The 18,340-nt window shown below is 38.4% G+C and overlaps 2 protein-coding genes across 8 annotated transcripts in view; one reads left to right on the top strand and one right to left on the bottom strand.

Annotated features, from left to right (window-relative positions):
• The window catches only part of LOC111864668 (cilia- and flagella-associated protein 45), a 49,449-nt gene extending 39,486 nt beyond the window's left edge, over positions 1 to 9,963 (bottom strand). For 3 of the 5 annotated variants that reach the window (XM_033751526.1, XM_033751527.1, XM_023852072.2), the window contains exons 1-6: positions 9,896 to 9,963; positions 8,958 to 9,234; positions 5,189 to 5,407; positions 4,504 to 4,656; positions 3,864 to 4,157; positions 901 to 1,032 (exon numbers count right to left, since the gene is read on the bottom strand). In XM_033751526.1, the coding sequence (XP_033607417.1) occupies positions 901 to 1,032; positions 3,864 to 4,157; positions 4,504 to 4,656; positions 5,189 to 5,407; positions 8,958 to 9,234; positions 9,896 to 9,942 (1,122 nt within the window). In that variant the 5' untranslated portion in view covers positions 9,943 to 9,963. Of the gene's footprint in view, positions 1 to 900; positions 1,033 to 3,863; positions 4,158 to 4,503; positions 4,657 to 5,188; positions 5,408 to 8,957; positions 9,235 to 9,408; positions 9,448 to 9,627; positions 9,801 to 9,895 lie in introns of those variants that run through there. The other 2 variants (XM_023852073.1, XM_023852075.1) reach the window with 2 other exon arrangements.
• An 18-nt stretch (positions 9,964 to 9,981) lies between these two features.
• The window catches only part of LOC111864669 (39S ribosomal protein L39, mitochondrial), a 31,507-nt gene continuing 23,148 nt past the window's right edge, over positions 9,982 to 18,340 (top strand). For all 3 annotated transcript variants that reach the window (XR_002842834.2, XR_002842833.2, XM_023852076.2), the window contains exons 1-3: positions 9,982 to 10,154; positions 14,865 to 15,062; positions 15,154 to 15,396. Coding sequence is in view for 1 of the 3 variants with exons in the window: in XM_023852076.2 (XP_023707844.1) it covers positions 10,097 to 10,154; positions 14,865 to 15,062; positions 15,154 to 15,396 (499 nt within the window). In the remaining 2 variants the exon portion in view is untranslated. The remainder of the gene's footprint in view (positions 10,155 to 14,864; positions 15,063 to 15,153; positions 15,397 to 18,340) is intronic.

Here is an 18,340-nt window from a genome sequence, read left to right as displayed (position 1 = left end):
ACGAAAAATAAGAAGACTACTGCTGCAAAAGTGGCTGCTGAACTGAATCTCACACTCACAAACCCTGTCAGCACCAAAACAGTATGAAGGGAACTCCATAAGCAGGGTATTTCTGGATGAGCTGTAATTCCAAAGTCACTCATCAGTGAACAAAATGCCACTAAGAAGAGAGAGTGGTGCCAAAGTCATAAAATCTGGACTATGGAGCAATGGAAGATGGTCATTTGGTCAGATGAGTCCCCCTTCACACTGTTTCTGACTTCTGGCTGAGTTTATGTCTGGAGAACGCCATCCCAAGCTTACGATCCAGACTGTTTGCTGCCGAGAGTGAAACATGGCTGGGGTTTCATCATGGTATGGGCAGACATATCGTGGTATTCTGTCAGACCCATCATTACCCTGCAAGGTCACATCACTGCCAACAACTGTGTGACCATTTTGAGCAACCAGGTCCATTCCATGGTGCAAACTTTGTTCCCCAATGGTGATGCCACTTACCAAGATGACAATGCCTGCGTTCACACAGCTCACATCGTCCAGGACTGGTTTTCTGAAACGAAGATGAAGTGTCACGTCTGCCATGGCCTCCATAATCGCCAGATATCAATATTATTGAGCCTTTGTGGTCTATTTTGGAGAGCAATCTGTGTGCGTGCTATCCACATCAATCATTGTTAACAGAACTTGCCAGTGTTTTGCAGGAAGAATGGTACAAGATTAACTTGCAAATCATACAGGACCTCTATTTGTCCATTCCAAGGAGACTGCAGGCAGTTCTGCAAGCCTGAGGTTGTCCTACACCATATTAGTCATGGTAATGTGTTTTTTGTTGAGATGTTTCCATATTTTTGTCCATCCCCTGTGGTTCACTGTATATAAATTAGGTTAAATTAGTAAGACCTGCAAGTCTTGTTGGTGTTGTTGTAGAGCCCTGAGTCGAGCTATTTCCCGTTCCTTTGCCATTCTCTGAGCTTTCAATGCTTTCTCTCGAGCTTCTTCTCTCTCTGCCTTCTGCTGCATGTATGCTTGAATCTACAAAAAAGAAATAAATAAATAAAACAAATTGGGGACAAAAGAGGAATCTCTGTGAAGAACTGACAGTAGTTATTTTCATTTCGCCATCAATATGTAGGTAATGGAGTTTTAAAAGGAAGCACATAATATTCTATGTTTATATAAGATTTCTGGCATTAAAAGCATCCATGACCTGTAAAGCTGAACCACGGGATAAAATCTAAATGAAATTCATAATTTATGATCTTTATAATTACGCACCACACAATTTCACATGCCTTTGTGCAATAATCCATCACTATTCTCAGGAAATAGGAATGTACACGTATGTCTATTTTTGCACAGAATCACGTCTTTTGGGTTATGATGTTGACTTTTATATCATGTTGTACATACATGTAACCACTGTCTCAAATGCAACACTTATTTTCATTTTTCATACATCTTATTACACCACGTTTTGGCTGCACTCAGTCATCATCAGGTGTACACACTTTTGCTAAAATTGTTGCACTGTCACCTTAGTATGTCCCTTGTAAATGCGTTGTTATTTTTAATTTTAAAATCTATAAATTTACAGAAGTTCGTGAAATTGCTGATTCAGCCACTTATTTGGCTTATTTTAAAATCTCTTTAACAAATATTAAATGTATTTTAAAGATCTGTCATCCTAAAAATCTTCAGGAACCGGTGTTTTAAAGTCTCTATAGTGATCATGTTGCAATAAGAGGAGGGGGGAAATTAAGAAGCAGGATATGAAGGTTTTCTCAGTGATATGACTTCATGCCAAGGGCCTCATCCAGTCTCTCATTCTTAGAAATGTCATTATTTTACAGACAGTCCTGTTGACGTGTTAATTTTCATGGATGGAAGAGGTTCCTAGCAACTAGAACTTTACATCGTTAAGAATGAAGACTATAAAAGTATACAGTATACACTTCACAGGACATGTTCAGCAGAAGGAATTACAAGTGAAATAATTAAGACTAGGTCACAATGGCATGCCACATTCAGGTTGCAGATGTAGGAGATGGACTCCAGAAACAGAGGGTAGCTGCAAATGTGTTAAGTAGTTGCAGATAGCTAACAGGGGGTGGCCCTCAACCTTGGGGGTTGGGCGTGGGGCTAACTCCTAACCATAAAAATAAGCTTGTTACAAAATGACACAAAGGGCCTTGGACTTGGATGGAATATTTGGATAAAACGATCTAAGCTAAGGAAACCAGATGTGGGATATAGCATGTGGATTATAAGAAGTCTGTATAGGGCAGGTTCAATCATGACAGTTGTGAAAGAAATATCAAAATATTAGTTAGATTTAGTGGGAGTACAGGAGGTCAGATAGGACAGAGATGACACTGAACCAGTAAGAAAATATAAATTTCTCTATGGTAAAGGGAATCAGAATCATGAATTAGGTACAGGATTTTCTGTACATAAGAGAATCATATTATCAGTCAAAAGAGCAGAGTTTTTTAGTGATAGGATGTTGTTCACAATACTAAGAGGTCACTGGTGTGATATCATTGTTCTGAATGGTCATGCCCTAACAGATGATAAAATGGAAGATATAAAGGACAGCTTATACAAGAAACTAGAATGTGTCTTCCATAAATTCCCTAAATACCATATGAAAATTTCATTAGGATATTTCAATGCCAAAGCAGGTAGGGAAGACATTTTCAAACCAACAATTTGGAATGAGGGTTTATGCAAAATTAGTAATGATAGTGGGGTTAGAGTAGTAAACTTTGCTACATCCAAAAATCTGATTATCAAAAGTACAATGTTCCCACATGATAACATTCATAAGTTTATTTAGGGCATCTGCTGATGTAAAGGTGCACAACCACATTGACAGTATTTCAATAGATAAGAGATGGCATTCAATTGTACTTGATGTCTGGTCGTTCATTGGAGTAGACTGTGATACTGACCACCATCTGGTGGTGGCAAAAGTAAGGGACAGACCAGCAGTGAGTAAACAAAACAATGCACAGGTTTCATATTGAGAGGTTCAAGAAATTAAACTAGGAAGAGGGTAAAGAGCAGCACTGGAAAACTTAGACACTAAGGTGGATACAGTATTAATACAGCTTGGGAAACTAACTTCATGGACCTGAGCCCTTCTTGAGAAGCTGCCACTCATTTAAATTTCTGTCTACAAGTTCTCGAACTGTTCTAAATTTATGGACTGGGTGAACTTAATAGGCACTCAGCCAGTTTGCAAATGCACAAAACCATGAAATACTACAATTGCAGAGTATTCTATAAACAGTACTTTATTTCCTTTCATAAGTAAGCATATAAGAAGCCAGTCTCAATCTGACATTCATATGCCTCTGTCCCTGCAGCAATTATCAAACATTTGAAGAGGAAAATGTATGTGTTTTATTCAGTTCTGCATATGAATGATTTATTTTGGTGATCTAGGGATTGCCAGTATATGTATCACCATACAGTTCAACTTCACCATCCTTGTAAATACTTATACTCAGGTAATAAATTATATCACTTAGACTTAATTAATGTAAGTGAAAGCAAGTGAAAGTGAACCATTACAGAACTTAAAAAAAATCTTGTTTCATGTAATATTACACATTTAACTGTATGGATGATAACTTTTATTAAATTCTACTGTCTGATGCTTACTATGTAAATTTTCACACTTATGTGTATTACACATTTTTTAAATTCAAATGTATCAGTATCTTAAATTTCCCCCCCCCCAGAAAAAATGTTCTGATACTTAGATTGGAGTTTACTCATATATAGTTTCATAGGAACTGATAATTATAATCATTAAATGTTCATAATAATATGACCAGATGTCTTGATCATTATCTTACCCTCAAATTATTAATATGGGCTTCCTCCAGTTCCATTTCATGAAAACGTTCAATCTGACGATTGATTTCATTAAGTTCACATTGCATCTGTTTTTGTTGAGCACGCTTTCTGTTGTAGTCTTCTAGCTCATCCAGCTGAATCTGCTTTTGAACCTCAAGGATGTGCCGACTTTCCTCTTCCTTACGTTCCAGTTCTAAGATTCGTTCTATCTCACTCACTTTTATCTGCTCCTGAATCTGCTTCGCATAAAGATCCTTCTTCACTTTCTCTTTTTCCTCACGCTGTTCTTCATCCTTCAGACACAATAAGAAAATATTCTCTTTTACGCACATATATTTAATTTTTGTACAAGGATTATAATGGTAAGCACTGTCAGTTAGAAATTTTAAACTAATACAAAATCCCACACCACCAAATGCAATTTGGTAAATGAACACTCTGCATTTGAAATATGTTGAAAAAGTGATTTGCTTTGTAGTCGAATTGAAATCTGAGCCACCCTCTAACTGATTCTGAACCAACTTTTGAAACACTATGGATGACAATGGAAAAGCAGAATTAAAAACAGGATGGTCAGCAATATAGTGCATACAAATTTGAACATGAGATTAAGTAGTCACAAATCCTTTTATTTCATACACGCAATGCACGTCTTCTTTCATTCTCCATCATTTCATCAAGACGACATTCTTCATCTTTGAGGTCCTTTTCTATTTGTTTCTTCTCAGCAATCTGTGCATCGCGTATTGCATGACACTTAGTACTCATGATAAGGTGGTTTGCTCTTTTCACCTGTGATACAAAGAAAAGAACATGTTTTGAGTTCAATCAAAAGTGCACTTGAACACAAATCTTGTAAATAACTCTTTGATATACTTTGTACACTACAGAAGTTAGCCTGTGAATGTATGAGTAGATCATATACAATATGTACTTCTCATAATGGACCTCCCTTACGTCAGTTTCTGTAATTTGTCAGCCAAAGCAAAATGATAAATATTTTCAATATGCCACATTGAGAACTGTAATGCCTAGTACTTTTCAGTTATTACTGGTATATCATTGTGTTTGGAGACATGGTGAAACAAAGCAATTACTAACTACACAATGTATGTCTCAGATATTCTTAAATATCATGAAGATATCTCCAAGTCAGAGGCGGTTATACTGCCTACATAGCAAACTCCAGAAGTGCCAGCTTAAGTTACCCACTATAATTTTCATTTTATGAACATGTTGTAACAGTACCATTTGAAAAGTCACACAAAGTATGTGCTTTACACTAAACCTAATCGTATATTGTGATTATGTAATGGCTGCTAACTTCATCCTCTTGTTCCTGTTTAATCTCAAATGCTCTGCGGAGAATGTAAGTTGCCTGCTGATGAGCATCTGATTCTAGTAGAGAATATTTTTGACCATGTAAATGCTTTTGAGACAATTTCTGCATTTCATCCTTTCGAGCCATACATTCTTCTATTAGCTTATTCTTTTTCTTGTCAGCTTCCTCCAGCATATTTAATCTATCCTGTGCTGTAATAACCTGTGAATAAATTTTAGTATTACCAGTCAACGAAGTAATTAACATTCCAAACACATAAAAAACAAAAGAATTATATCAAATCACAATAAATAGCCTCCCCAACTCACACTGAGGCCATTTATGTTGAAGAAATTGTCTGTAAAATGACCTGATTTGATTTGTTTTAATTCGCTTAGTGGGGGGTGGAGTCCAACTGGGTCCACTCGGCATAGCGGCCACTGATTGGCCTATTGTAGCCTGCCCTGGGTGATTATGATGATGGAGAAGTTGGTGGAATTAAGATTGGCAGGGGAAACTGAGGTACTCTGAGAAAACCTTCCCCAGTGCCACTTTATCCACCAAAAAATCCCACTTGACCAGAACCGGGATTGAACCTGGGCTGCCGCGGTGGAAGCCAGTGACTAACCGCTTGAGCTATGGCGCGGCCTGATTTGATATTTACAAAAATATGTGAAGTGCATTTGATTTCAATGGACTACATCACAAAATAACTCATTAGTGTACTTTGATAGCTGTAGGATGACCATCTGAGTTGCATTGTCTGTATTTTACAGCTGTGAAAAGTCACTACAAGAAAGCTTTATACAGAATGTCTGAAGAAGAACTCTGTTGTTTTACTTAATACAGGTTATTCACTGCTTAAATGGAGAGTTAGTACATTTAGAAAATTTAGCACAGAATCTAAGCATTAAAGTAAAGTAAAAGTATCCCTGTAACAGGCCGTGAAGGCCCATTGGGTTGTGAGATATTGAGGCTCTCACATTTTCTAGACAATTGGCTCATAGATGGTGGTAAGGTTGTCAGCCTTACTTGCTGGCCGCCCTTTACCCCCAGGAATATTCCTAATACAGATTTCTGTTAGAGGCTGAGTCGACCCCAGGGTCATAGTGAGACTGGAAGGATTAGGTAAATTGAAAAATTCACCTCATCAGGATTCGATCCCATGACCTTCCAGCTTGTAGCATAGTGTCTCAACCAACTACACCACCATGCTACTGTGTGCCCCCTCTGTCTAAGCATTAGTGACATGAATTCCAGAGATGGCAGCACCACACCATGATAAGTTGGGACTGCATGAAAGCAGGAGTCATTCAGCCACATTGTCATGTCACCGGTGCTAAAAATTTGCAGTGCATATTGTGGTATATGGAATCAGAATCAATGGTGCTATTCAGAAAAATTTCAAGCCTGTGTATCAAAAAGATGCTCCAACTGATAAGTGTACCTGTAAGTGGTATCAACAGTTTCAAGCAACTGGCAGTGTCTAGAAGGACACTCACCAGGTAGGACAAGCATACCACAAGATGACACTGAACACATTCAGGTACCATTTCAGTGCAGCCCAAAACATTCTGGTTGGCATGTTAGCCATCAGTTACAGAATACAAAAAGTATGGTGCATGATGTGTGGTGCACAGGAGATTGAAACTATGTATGCAAAAACTGCAACTTGTGCAACATATCCAGCCTTGCAATAAGCCCAAAAAGGTAAACTGTGTAACATTCATGCTGGAACAGCTCACTGCAGTTGATGATTATCTCCAGAAAATTATTTTGTTTGATGAGGCAATTTTCCACACACACAGACACATGGTATTTTAAACTGGCACAATTGCAGGATTGGGGCAGTGAGAACCAAGTTGTCCTGATGAAGTGCGTTTGCAACAGCCCCAGGGTCAAAGTGCAGTGCACCATCATGTCAGACTGAATTGCTGAATACTTATGCTTACACAGCATCATTAGTGAAGTTTGCCTGAAGATATGCTAGAGAACTCTGTTTCCCCAGAGGTATAGTAGCTGAAGTTGACAGCCTCATTTTCCAACAAGATGGTGCACCAGCCCACTTCAGTGCCATTGCATGAACTGTTCTGGATAATTTCCTGGTTCCTGGATCATGAGGGGAAGGCCAATTAATTGGCCCCCATATAGTTTTGACTTAACACCCACAGACTTCTTCTGGATGTACATCAGTTACTTTGTATATAGTGAAAGAGTAGAATCTCTTCCTGATTTATGCTGAAGGCATATAGTGGCTATCATTATGGTGTCTGTGGTTGTGTTGTCTCATGTGTAGGGTGAAGTTGAATTTCGTTTCGACATTTGTAGGGCCTTCAATGATGCTCATATTGAATTTCACTACATGACAGTAAAACTTGGCAAGATTGTCTATTAGTTTTTGATAATAAGAAATTTTATGTCAAAGCAGTGAATAAATATTTATAACTGAAACTCCAAAGTTCTTTTTGGAAAGCTTGTATTATTGATCAACAAACTGAATACATGTAGATGTTTTGTGATCAATCTGAGGTTTTCAGTTTAACAGCTTCTAATGAATATTACATAAATTATATACATCATTAGGATCCATGTGTTTCAGTCAGTATACTGACTAGGACACAGGTTGGATAACCAGGAAATATGAACTTAATTCTTGGCAGGAACAGTGATTCTTCTCGTTGCTACCATATGCAGACTGACTCTGGGGGCCACTCAGCCTCTTATACAATGGATTTCAGGGCTTTTTGCTCAGGAATGAAGTGGTCAGAGTGTGACAACCACTCGCCTTTACCTGGTGCTATAGGCAATTCTTCCTCCATTCCACATATGAAACTTAATTATTAAATTAAAAAGTTAACCACTTATGATTATTTTATTCCATCACCACAATAGCTAGTATTGTCATACCATACAGTCGTCATTTCTTACAACATATTTTCGCTCATTAAGCCATCATCAAGTATCTGAAATTCTACATTCGCCTGTATTCATATGCTTGCATTCCTACACTGTCCAGTGTTTACACAATGAAATACTATTTGTTAGCAGTATGTAATGCTGTTATATAAAAAAGTGTGTTCACCTCTAAGATGATGTAGATGTATTACTTCTGCCAGTGTATTTCTTTGGGGTTCTTTCTGGTCTTGTATATATGATCCTGTAGTTTGTGTTTCATTGGCTTGTAGGAATATGATTACATTTTCTACTTGTTTGTGTTCCTTGTATATGGGAGAAGTGTTGTGTCTTGTATGTGGTGGTTGTGAAATTGTGCAACACTGATCCAAAACTGTGAAACACCTTGGCTGTGCTTATATATTCTTGCTGCAATTTGTATTGCTTTTTAACTATTGTATGTGTACTTGTTGCAATTTGTATTGCTTTTTAACTATTGTATGTGTATTTGCTGCAATCTGTATTTCCTTTTAACAATTTTATGTGTTTTTTTTTGACAAGTATGGATTATATATGCTAGTGATTTTGTTTGTGAATGTACAAGTTTCCAATGTCTTGTTAGCTTGTTGACATGTTTTATATTCTGTGCCTGTGCACATTTGTGAATAATCTGAAACGCAAATGTATATGTATGTATGGATGTATAAAAAATGACAAATGTTTGGTATGTCCATAGTACCTATTGCAGTGACAGAATACAATAAAGAAAATTTCACACACACAATATGATGCTATGATATATATTTCTAACCTAACTTATCAATAAATATATCAGGCTGTTATTATGTAAATAACACAAGTTATTTGTTTCTGTATTTACCGTGGCTTGCTGTTTAAGTTTATTGAATTCAGCAGTATCCAGCAGAGCAGGATAAACAGTGGGCTCTTGGCTGGGTACAAGCAGTTCTCGGATTTTATCATCATACTCCACTATATGTATGACTTCTTTGCCATCTAATGCTCTTTTATTTGTTGTGGGTATAAGACCTTTCTTAGATTTCACAGATGGCTTATTTCTAGAGTTCTGAGAAACATTTGTTTGGTATCCTCGATGAGACAGAATGACCTTCTGTGGTGTCATTGCAAACAGTAATGTCCTGAAAGCATAGTTTTTCCATATCAGATTGTGTAATTAGTAACTTACTAACTACATGGAGTTGAGTCCTTTTTGAGAAGCTGCCAACTGTGCAGCTAATCAAGAATTTCCCAAAATTTTATGGAACCTGAAGATTCATTACTGTGTTCACAAGAGCCCTCCACTGGTTCCTAACCTGAGCCGGAACAATCCAGTCTATACCACTCCATCTTATTTCTCTAATATCCAGTTTAATGTTATCTATGTCTTTCTAGTGGTTTCTTTCCTTCTGGCTTTCCCAACAATATCCTATATGAATTTCTCTTCTCCCTCATGATGCTGCCGCTGCCGCCGTCGCCGCTGCTACTGCTTCAAATTTAGTAAAATAAACACTTCTTAGAATTGGTAAACTTACTGAGTCTCGTATGGATTTAATCAAATAAAGAGCTTTTCGAATATTGGTATGCGTTCAATATTCATTGTTTGACACACCATATAAGTAGAATTGTCTTCTCAATTTATTTAATTAATACGTCTAATAAATGAACTATTCAAATCAACATTGTGTAAGCGGAATGTAGAATGTAAACAAATGTAGCCATAGCAACCCTTGGCAATACATATGCGACCCCCTCGTTGATCGTTTTCGATAATACCCCGGTAATAATTTGCTGAGGCATTACCATTCACATTTAATCTGCGGCCCTAGGTCCATAGGATTCTGTGCCATAGGATTGCTGAGGGCCGCTTCTTTGGCGTCTCTGTTCCGAAGGCAGAGTATCGTATGATAGCAATCAGTTATATCCCGGATTGTGTGAGAGTTTTATTTAAGTTTCACTATATGTGTCTTCTTTCAGTGTCTGTATGATGCAGAATCATTCAGTATGTTTCAAAGAATTTGTATGAACTTGTTTAGAAAGCAAAGTTCGGAAATTAATATTAGTAAGTATTTTTCTTAACAAAGTTAGGTTAGATTGTTCTTCATGCAGAATATGGGTAAGTGGTTTCTAACAATGACATCGATTATTGGAGTGCCGTAAGAACGGAATTATTTCATACTGTTAAAATTCGTCCCAAGTAACAGAATGGGGCAATGTTCATGGCGTTGGAAGCGCTCTCTTCCCTCCGTTATTCAGTTTGTGAAACTTTAACGTACAGCAGCTTCATGACTTTGATGCAGAATTAACGATAAAAATACCGAATACTGCATGAATCTCCATAGATTACGTTACCCTAGCCTGACCTTACACAAACGAACAAAACAAAACTGCTCTCAACAGAACTATGGTAAGGTACTGTGCAGTTAAATCTGCCCTAGAACGGCATTACTGGGAATAGGCCCTAATCCTTAACTGGAAATTAATCACTAAACTTACGCCGAATTCTAGAGTTAAACTCAGCATGCATCTATCTAGTTACAATTTTGGAATTTAAAATATTCATATTCATGACAGTTTAGCTTATTGCTCATTTACAGTTATTCATTGCCATTATACAGCCCCTTGTATTAATCTTGATTAATTAAAATGTTCATGTCTTGAAAGAATGGCCTGTGAGACTGATATAGCAACCAGTAAATTACATGTAGCTTGTCGCACAATATTCATGTGTGTGATTTAAATTAGGGTAACATTAAGTTGTCAGTTTTATGGAGAAATAGGTAAAATGAATACTTCCCTTTCTCTGTAATACCAGATGTATGTTTTCTTGACTTACCATCTCACAAGTAGAGACTGACTGTGGTGGTCATATTCATTAGTACCTGATACCACCATTTCATATCCATAGTTGCAGAACATAATCTCTTGGGTGCTAATCAGCCACTGTTTCTTTATTCATGCTTTATTCTTCTTTAAAAACATCTCAGAAAAGAAATTAAATTTGAGGTCCTCATGGCAGGGAATGTTAAGATTGCAGTCCTCTAGGATACGACAATGTTACATTGCTGAAAAACCATAAGCTCAAGTCTCTGAAAATAATGTTGTATTTAGTTCTGAAGTCATTGCTTTTTCCTGCATTTCTGCAACTCCTACTGCACATATCGGAAATTGTAATATTCCTTGATCTTACACTTGAATACCATATAATTTCTGTCCATATTGCATATTGTGGAGATAGCCCTTTGATATCCTGACTGCTTTGGCAGACTCTGCCAGGGTCCAGGCAATGCCTGAGTGTAACTTGACCTACAGGATTATTCTAGTTAGAGATTCAGTTTCAGCCTTTTGGCATGGGTCTCACTAATTAAAGCAAAAGTAATTGCATCACATTACATTGCATTGCAATTTCATTCTTTGGATCCAGAGTTAGTCAGAATGACTGTAGGATGTGGAATGTGTCATATAAATGCAAAAACATGTACAGTACAATTGAAATGTTTACACAAGAAAACAGTGGTTATGCATGAGGCTCTTCAAAATACATCCACATATTGTGGCATGTAGACCCGTTGCTAGACAATGCCACCAACACACATGCAGCCAACAATATAGGAGCAGTGTTTTCTATGTCTGTGGATGGACCGTTGCTATGCAACACGCATGCTGACATCACACAACAGTACTTGGCCATCACGTGACATGTTTTCTGTGTGTGCAGTGATCTCACAACAGTGGTGGGTAGCAATCACGTGACATGTGTTTAAAATGATGTATTGTCTGTCCCTCAGGTATATAAATGAGAGAGAGAGTGTGTGTGTGTGTGTGTGTGTACGCACGCAAGAGTGAGTGTGTGTGGTTTTTTTTTCCGGTTAGTGTCTAGCTATGAGAGAGAAATAGTAGTGGTGGTATCACGAGAAGAGATTGATCTAGAAGTGACAGTGAGTGTGGATGAGAGTTCAGTTCAGTTAAGAGTTATGAGAGAGAAATAGTGGCAGAAGCACGCAAATTGAGTACAGAAGAATACAGGAGGTCAGCGTGTGAGGATCTAACATGTGATTTCAAGACTTTATGTGTGCTATAGTGCAGTGGGATTGGTAGTGTATAGTTCTGTGAGACTTATGTAGCTCCCGTATTATAAATACGTGAAAACTGCTGCAGATGGACTTAGAAGATTAGCATGTAGTGAGTGTAAATGGTGTAAACCTGCAACGGTGTAATAATTAAGTGTAGTTACGACTAGTGAAGATCCATTAAACCAATTACCAATCTAAACCCTGTTTCCAGTCACCCAAACATATAACAATATATACATCAATACTCTCAACTTATGCAATTTAGACAGCCTGTGAATGGATAAGTCTCTTTTCAGACAATAAGTATTCATCAACAGAGTAGAATGAGTGAGTGTTTAAGTATCATTTTAATGCTCTTTTATATCGTGCCTTTTCATTCATAAGACTTTTCAGATTGTCTCTGCTCATACCCTTCACTAACTACAGATGATGAAAACGTTATTTCTCTGAAGGTAATTAATCTCCCATTCAACAGGGAAAATTCATTTTATAACAAAATAACCAATAACCAAATAAAAACTAATTCATAAAAACATTTCATTTATTTATCCAGTAGACCAATATAAAGTGATATTGGGTGTCATATAAAGATTACAATAAATTAAAGGTGTTTGGCTGGAAAGCAAAGCAGTGACAAGACATACACAGATAAAAAGATTCCAAACTAAATGTTCATTAAAGTATGTACAGGGTGGCGCAAAAAGGTGGGAACTTTTGAATGTGATGTTGGCAGCAGTGTGAGGGGAGAAGAAATGTGGGGAGGGTGGTAAGTTGTAGAGTAGCACTGGAGGTTTAGTAGCCATGGAACAGTTGAACGTTCAAGAACGCGTAGTAGCCGTGCGGGCTTATTATCGACAGGGCGACAGTTTGGTTGAGGCCTTACGGGAGTTTAGGCGGCATTTCAACTTTGCCCCTCGTGCCCACGCTCCATCTAAACATGCAATTCGAACGTGGGTTCAAAATTTCGAAGAGACTGGTTCAGTGGGAAAGAGAAAGTCTTCTGGTCGTCCAGGAAGTGCTTGGACTCCGGAAAATGTCGAAGCCGTGCAAGCCTCCGTCTTGAGAAGTCCACATCGCTCAGTACGGAAAGTCGCAGCGGCAGTGACTGTAAGTCGTCTGTCTGTCCAGAGAATACTCCATGAACTCAAGTTTCATCCCTATAAACTGCAACTGGTGCAAGAACTGAAACCTAATGACCATTTGTTGCGCCGACAGTTTTGTGAAGCAATAATGAACAAAACTGACGAGAATCCTGATTTCATTGAAAATCTGTGGATGTCAGACGAAGCTCATTTTCATTTAAACGGGTATGTGAACAAGCAGAACTGTCGGTACTGGGCACAAGAAAATCCTGCTGTTATTCATCAACGACCTCTACACAGCCCCAAGGTCACTGTATGGTGTGCAGTTTCGGCTCGAAGGGTGATAGGACCATATTTTTTTGAAGACATCGCAAGAAACACGTGACAGTAACTTCTGAGCGTTATGTAACCATGCTTGAGACGTTTCTTGCTGCAAGAATTCACAGTGTACCGAACATTGATATCGAAAACACTTGGTTTCAACAGGACGGGGCGACCGCATACACCGCACAAGTGTCAATGGCAGCAGTCAGGCGTCTGTTCCCCAGACTTATCAGTGTGTGATTTTTATTTATGGGGTTACTTGAAGAGCGTGGTCTACAATACACGCCCCACAACCCTAGCCGAATTTAGAAGACGAATAACAGAAGAGATCGCAGCAATACAACCCGACACTTTGCTCCGAGCCATGCACAATTTTCAGGATCGACTTGCACAGTGTATTCGGCAAGATGGACATCATTTTCGCGATGTTATTTTCAAACTGTGAGTTATTTTTAAATTTCCAACGTAGAAGTGCACATTGAGTACCTTGATTAAATAAAAAAAAAATTGTATTTTTTTCTCTATTTTCAAAAGTTCCCACCTTTTTGCGCCACCCTGTATATTGAATGACAGGATTGTAATAACAAATATAAATCACTCCGTCCAATGTGACCTGTAAGTTTTTTACTACATGAAAACTCAGCACCCTTACATGTTTCGGTCTCTGTGGACCAACCTCAGAGGGCAAACATCACTACAAACAGGAAACCACCATCACATAAGTTGTTTAGACGTAAAGTACGTACACTTATATGCTACAATACATAGTACACAAAATAGAACATTTCACAAACACAGCAGTTTCCTGGGAATCTGAAGTTTTTTGCAAAGCATTGTAATAATTACAATTGATATTGGATATGATATAACTGATGTTTAGTANGCCGCGGCGCGCACTTGATTGTACGCACTGTATAATACAATATGAAGTCAGAGCTGTTCTTCACATGTGAGTCTGAAGCCTTCTTGTGAGCCTGTAACAAAGTACATGCTGTGTAATAATTTCCTAGAATTTTACCAGTAATTTAGAAACTTAAAGCAGCAAACTCTCTTACCTGACAGAAGCTGTTTTGCCTACTTGCAGTCAGTATCACTGGAACCAAAGTTCATAGACTCTGAGGCAATGTAATCCGTTCTTTGACCAGTAGGATGACTGTTGCCAGTCTGCACATCTTGTCTGAGTTCTTCAAATCAAATGTTGGAGACTCCTGGCATGCACATTACATGCTTGAGATTACTAGAACACTTTTTCACTGTGAAAGGCTTACATACTTTTCTCTAATTTCATTTCAGAATGTAGGTGTGGTGCAACATTTCAAGGAAATGCAGAAGCAAGACACCAAAGAAATCTATTGTTCACCAAAGAAAAGCAACGACAACGGGAGAACATAGGACGAATAGAAAAAATTGAAGTACAATATACAGGGACCCCAGAAGATGTGACATTAATGATGAACAAGGGCATCTCTACCCCATTTAATTGTGCACAGCGTAATAATTTTATTATTCTGCTTGTACTTCTATGGTTTATGTTTCTTCACAGACTAAATATGTCTTATCAATGTACACATGTGTATTGCAGACATGTCAGAGATGCTTATGCAGCGTTCAGCATTGGCCCTGATAGATGACACAACACTGTGGGATATGAATCATCCATTGGAAGCAGACTGCCAGCTCCGACTCTTGCATTTCAGAGATCCTGACCCATATCATGTGAACAAAGCTTTCTGGAGGTCTTGTTCCATGCTTTTAGGAGCTATGGCTGAAAATGTCTTCAAAGAAGAAGTGCATGTTGAACTACATAGCTTCCCTTCACCTAATGGTTTGTTGTTTCCATTTTTGCCTCAGTGCATTAAGTACAGATAAGAGAGCTTAAGTATTGAAACATTTAAGAATGATGAAAACTTTTCAATTACATTCTGGAGATACACAGATAACATTCCTGAAAATTTATTCCCACATTGTTTTGGTAATCCTAGCCATACCCCAATATGTATTTTTTGTATTGTCATTGCATTCCAACCTGAAATTCTGCATCAAATTATGCGAAGCTTCTGCATTTTCCTCATTACCTGCAAGTCGCTGGGTGTATTGGACCAGACAGTTCTTGCTTCCAGGCCGCTTTCTTCTCCAGGGGTGAATATAGTTTGCCCAACTTTTCCCTTTGTCATACAGCCCTCAGCAATTATTCTGTGGTGCAGGGGTGTTTGTGACATTCTGGAAAGGTCTGCAGCATGCCTAATGTTTTTGCCTTCAATGAAAACTTTTAGAGCTTTATTCCTTATCTTTATTTGTTGTATCCTGTTGTGTGTCATTCAAAACAGTATAGTTGTATCTGTCAACACAACAATTCAATTAAAAGTAATAACAAAGGTTATATACATTATTGTTAATCACACCATGTTTCAACCCCTACTGGGTCATCATCAGTTGTATCTTTGTCTACTTGGATGCTGAATTTTTGTTCAGTATGGATCCATATTGTTGTTCATATTTGATTGTATGATTATGTGATTATTGCTTAGTACTGAACCTCTGGTTTGTTTAATCTTCGGCTTTAAACCGTATTGGTATAAAATTAAATTAAATTAAAATGAAGTTAGTTTAAAATTAATTTAAACTTAATTAAGGTTAAAGTTAAAAGAATTTTAGTACTACACCATAGTGTGTATGGGTTTGTACGAGGAGCGTTCCGTATATAATGCCTCCTATTTTTAATGAAAACTACAACAGATACAGAAAGCATAATAACACAGTTAAATAGAACAAGCTTTCAGCTACTTACAGTTATTTTTCCACATAATCACCACCATTCGTTATGCACTTTTGCCAACGATGAACAAGAGCCTGTATGCTGTGCTTGTAAAAGTCTGCCCCAGCAGAGGCTAGCCACTTTCTTACAGCTGCAATGACAGCATCATTGTCTGGAAAATGTTGCCCATGTAGTCCGTCTTTCATAGGCCCAAAGAGATGGAAGTCTGAAGGTGCTAAATAAGGTGGATGTGGTAGGACAGTCCAGCCAAACTTTGCAATGTGCGCTGTATTTGCCAAACTGGTATGGGGTATAGCATTATCGTGTTGCAAGGAAAAGGTTGTCTGCTTCTGTGGCCTGACTGGGGAAATGCGGGCTTCCAGCTTAGCCAGCGTCACCTTGTAGTGTTCAGAATTGACAGTCTCTCCAGGCTCCAGGAAATCAAAGAAAATCACACCCCGCCTATCCCAAAAGACCGTACACATCACTTTCCCTGCCGATGGCTGTGTTTTGAACTTCTTTTTTCTTGGGGAATCCGGATGTCGCCACTCCATGGACTGTCTTTTGGATTCCAGCTCGTAGTGGTGACACCACATCTCATCTCTGGTGACGACACTGTCCAGAAACTTGTCACCTTCGGCCTCAAACTGGTGTAACAGGTCCTGACAGACTTCCATTCGATGAGTTTTGTGGTCCTGTGCAAGCATCCACGGGACCCACCTGGAACAAATTTTGTGATAATCCAGCTTCTCCAACATCGTTTCCAATGCATTACAGCTGATATTAAGCCATGCACACAGTTCCCTGGCTGTTATCCGCCGATCTGTACGGATGAGCTGATCGAGGTGCTGTTCATTGTGAGGAGTGGCAGCTGAGCAGGAACACCCAGGGCGTGGTTTGTCATGCACTTCACTTTCGCCACTGTTGAAATGCACTATCCACCATCTCACTGTGCTGACATCCACTGTTATCGTCTCTGTACACCTTTAGCAAACGTCGATGGATATCAATGGGTGCAATTTGTTCGATAGTGAGAAATTCAATAACACATCTCTGTTTCCTACACACTTCTGTGTCAGATGCCATTTTGGTAGACTGCTCTGCTGTCGCTATCTGTCGCATGACAACAAAACTAAAAGTACAATGGCGGAAGGTTCAACCTTTACTACAACACCACCAACATCCAGCTCAGACGTTACATATTAACACAAAAAAATATGAGGCATTATATATGGAATGCCCTTTGTATTAAATTGTCAAGTTATGTATTTGACCCCACTAACAGTAGACTGGCTATCCTGTCTTGAGTCTTTCTTGATATTGCAGTTATGATGACGTTGGTGACCAGCTTGTGATGTTATGGGTCTTTTGCACTGCACGTTCATATGTGCTGCCTCTTTATTTATACCATTTCGGAGTGTAGGTTGAGATATGTGTTGTCATGTTTTCTTTATGATACTTAGTGCAGCTCATGTCTTGTTCTGTATTTGATCATTGAGACTCTGTCAGAGCTATCGTACGTTTGGTACATGGATCTGAACATTCATTTATAGGACCTGAGAAGGTTCTCGTACTGGGCAGAGACAAAAAAAATACTGGTAGCCCACAACAGGACTCAGACATGCAAATGGTTATTAAAACTAAAATTCTGGACTATATCCATCGTCCCAGTCAGTTGCACCACGACGTTTCGGCAGCTGGATCTGCTACCGTCCTCAGGTAAGTAAAATGGAGGTAAAAACGGGGAAACTGGGAAAAAAATTAAAGGTAAGGAGGGTTCTTATGTATCCTATACAGTTGGGTCCCTTAGATCAAGCTAATCTCAATCACTGGACAAACTGGCAGGGGACGAGATCAAGGGTGATCAATTCATAGTGGGAAGTTGTCAATGGGAGATAAAAAGACGAATCAAGATAAAAAATTATTGAAAGACACAAATCGTCTGGGACAAGGAGCAAAGAAAGAATTGAAATATTCTACAGGAATATAGAGTGAAGGAGAAAAGGAAAAAAAA

Source organism: Cryptotermes secundus, unplaced genomic scaffold (genome assembly GCF_002891405.2).
Source record: "Cryptotermes secundus unplaced genomic scaffold, Csec_1.0 scaffold326, whole genome shotgun sequence".
In the NCBI taxonomy this organism is placed as follows: Eukaryota; Metazoa; Arthropoda; class Insecta; order Blattodea; family Kalotermitidae; genus Cryptotermes; species Cryptotermes secundus.
Note: the sequence above shows the minus strand (reverse complement) of the source record. Positions and strands in the feature narration are given on the sequence as shown.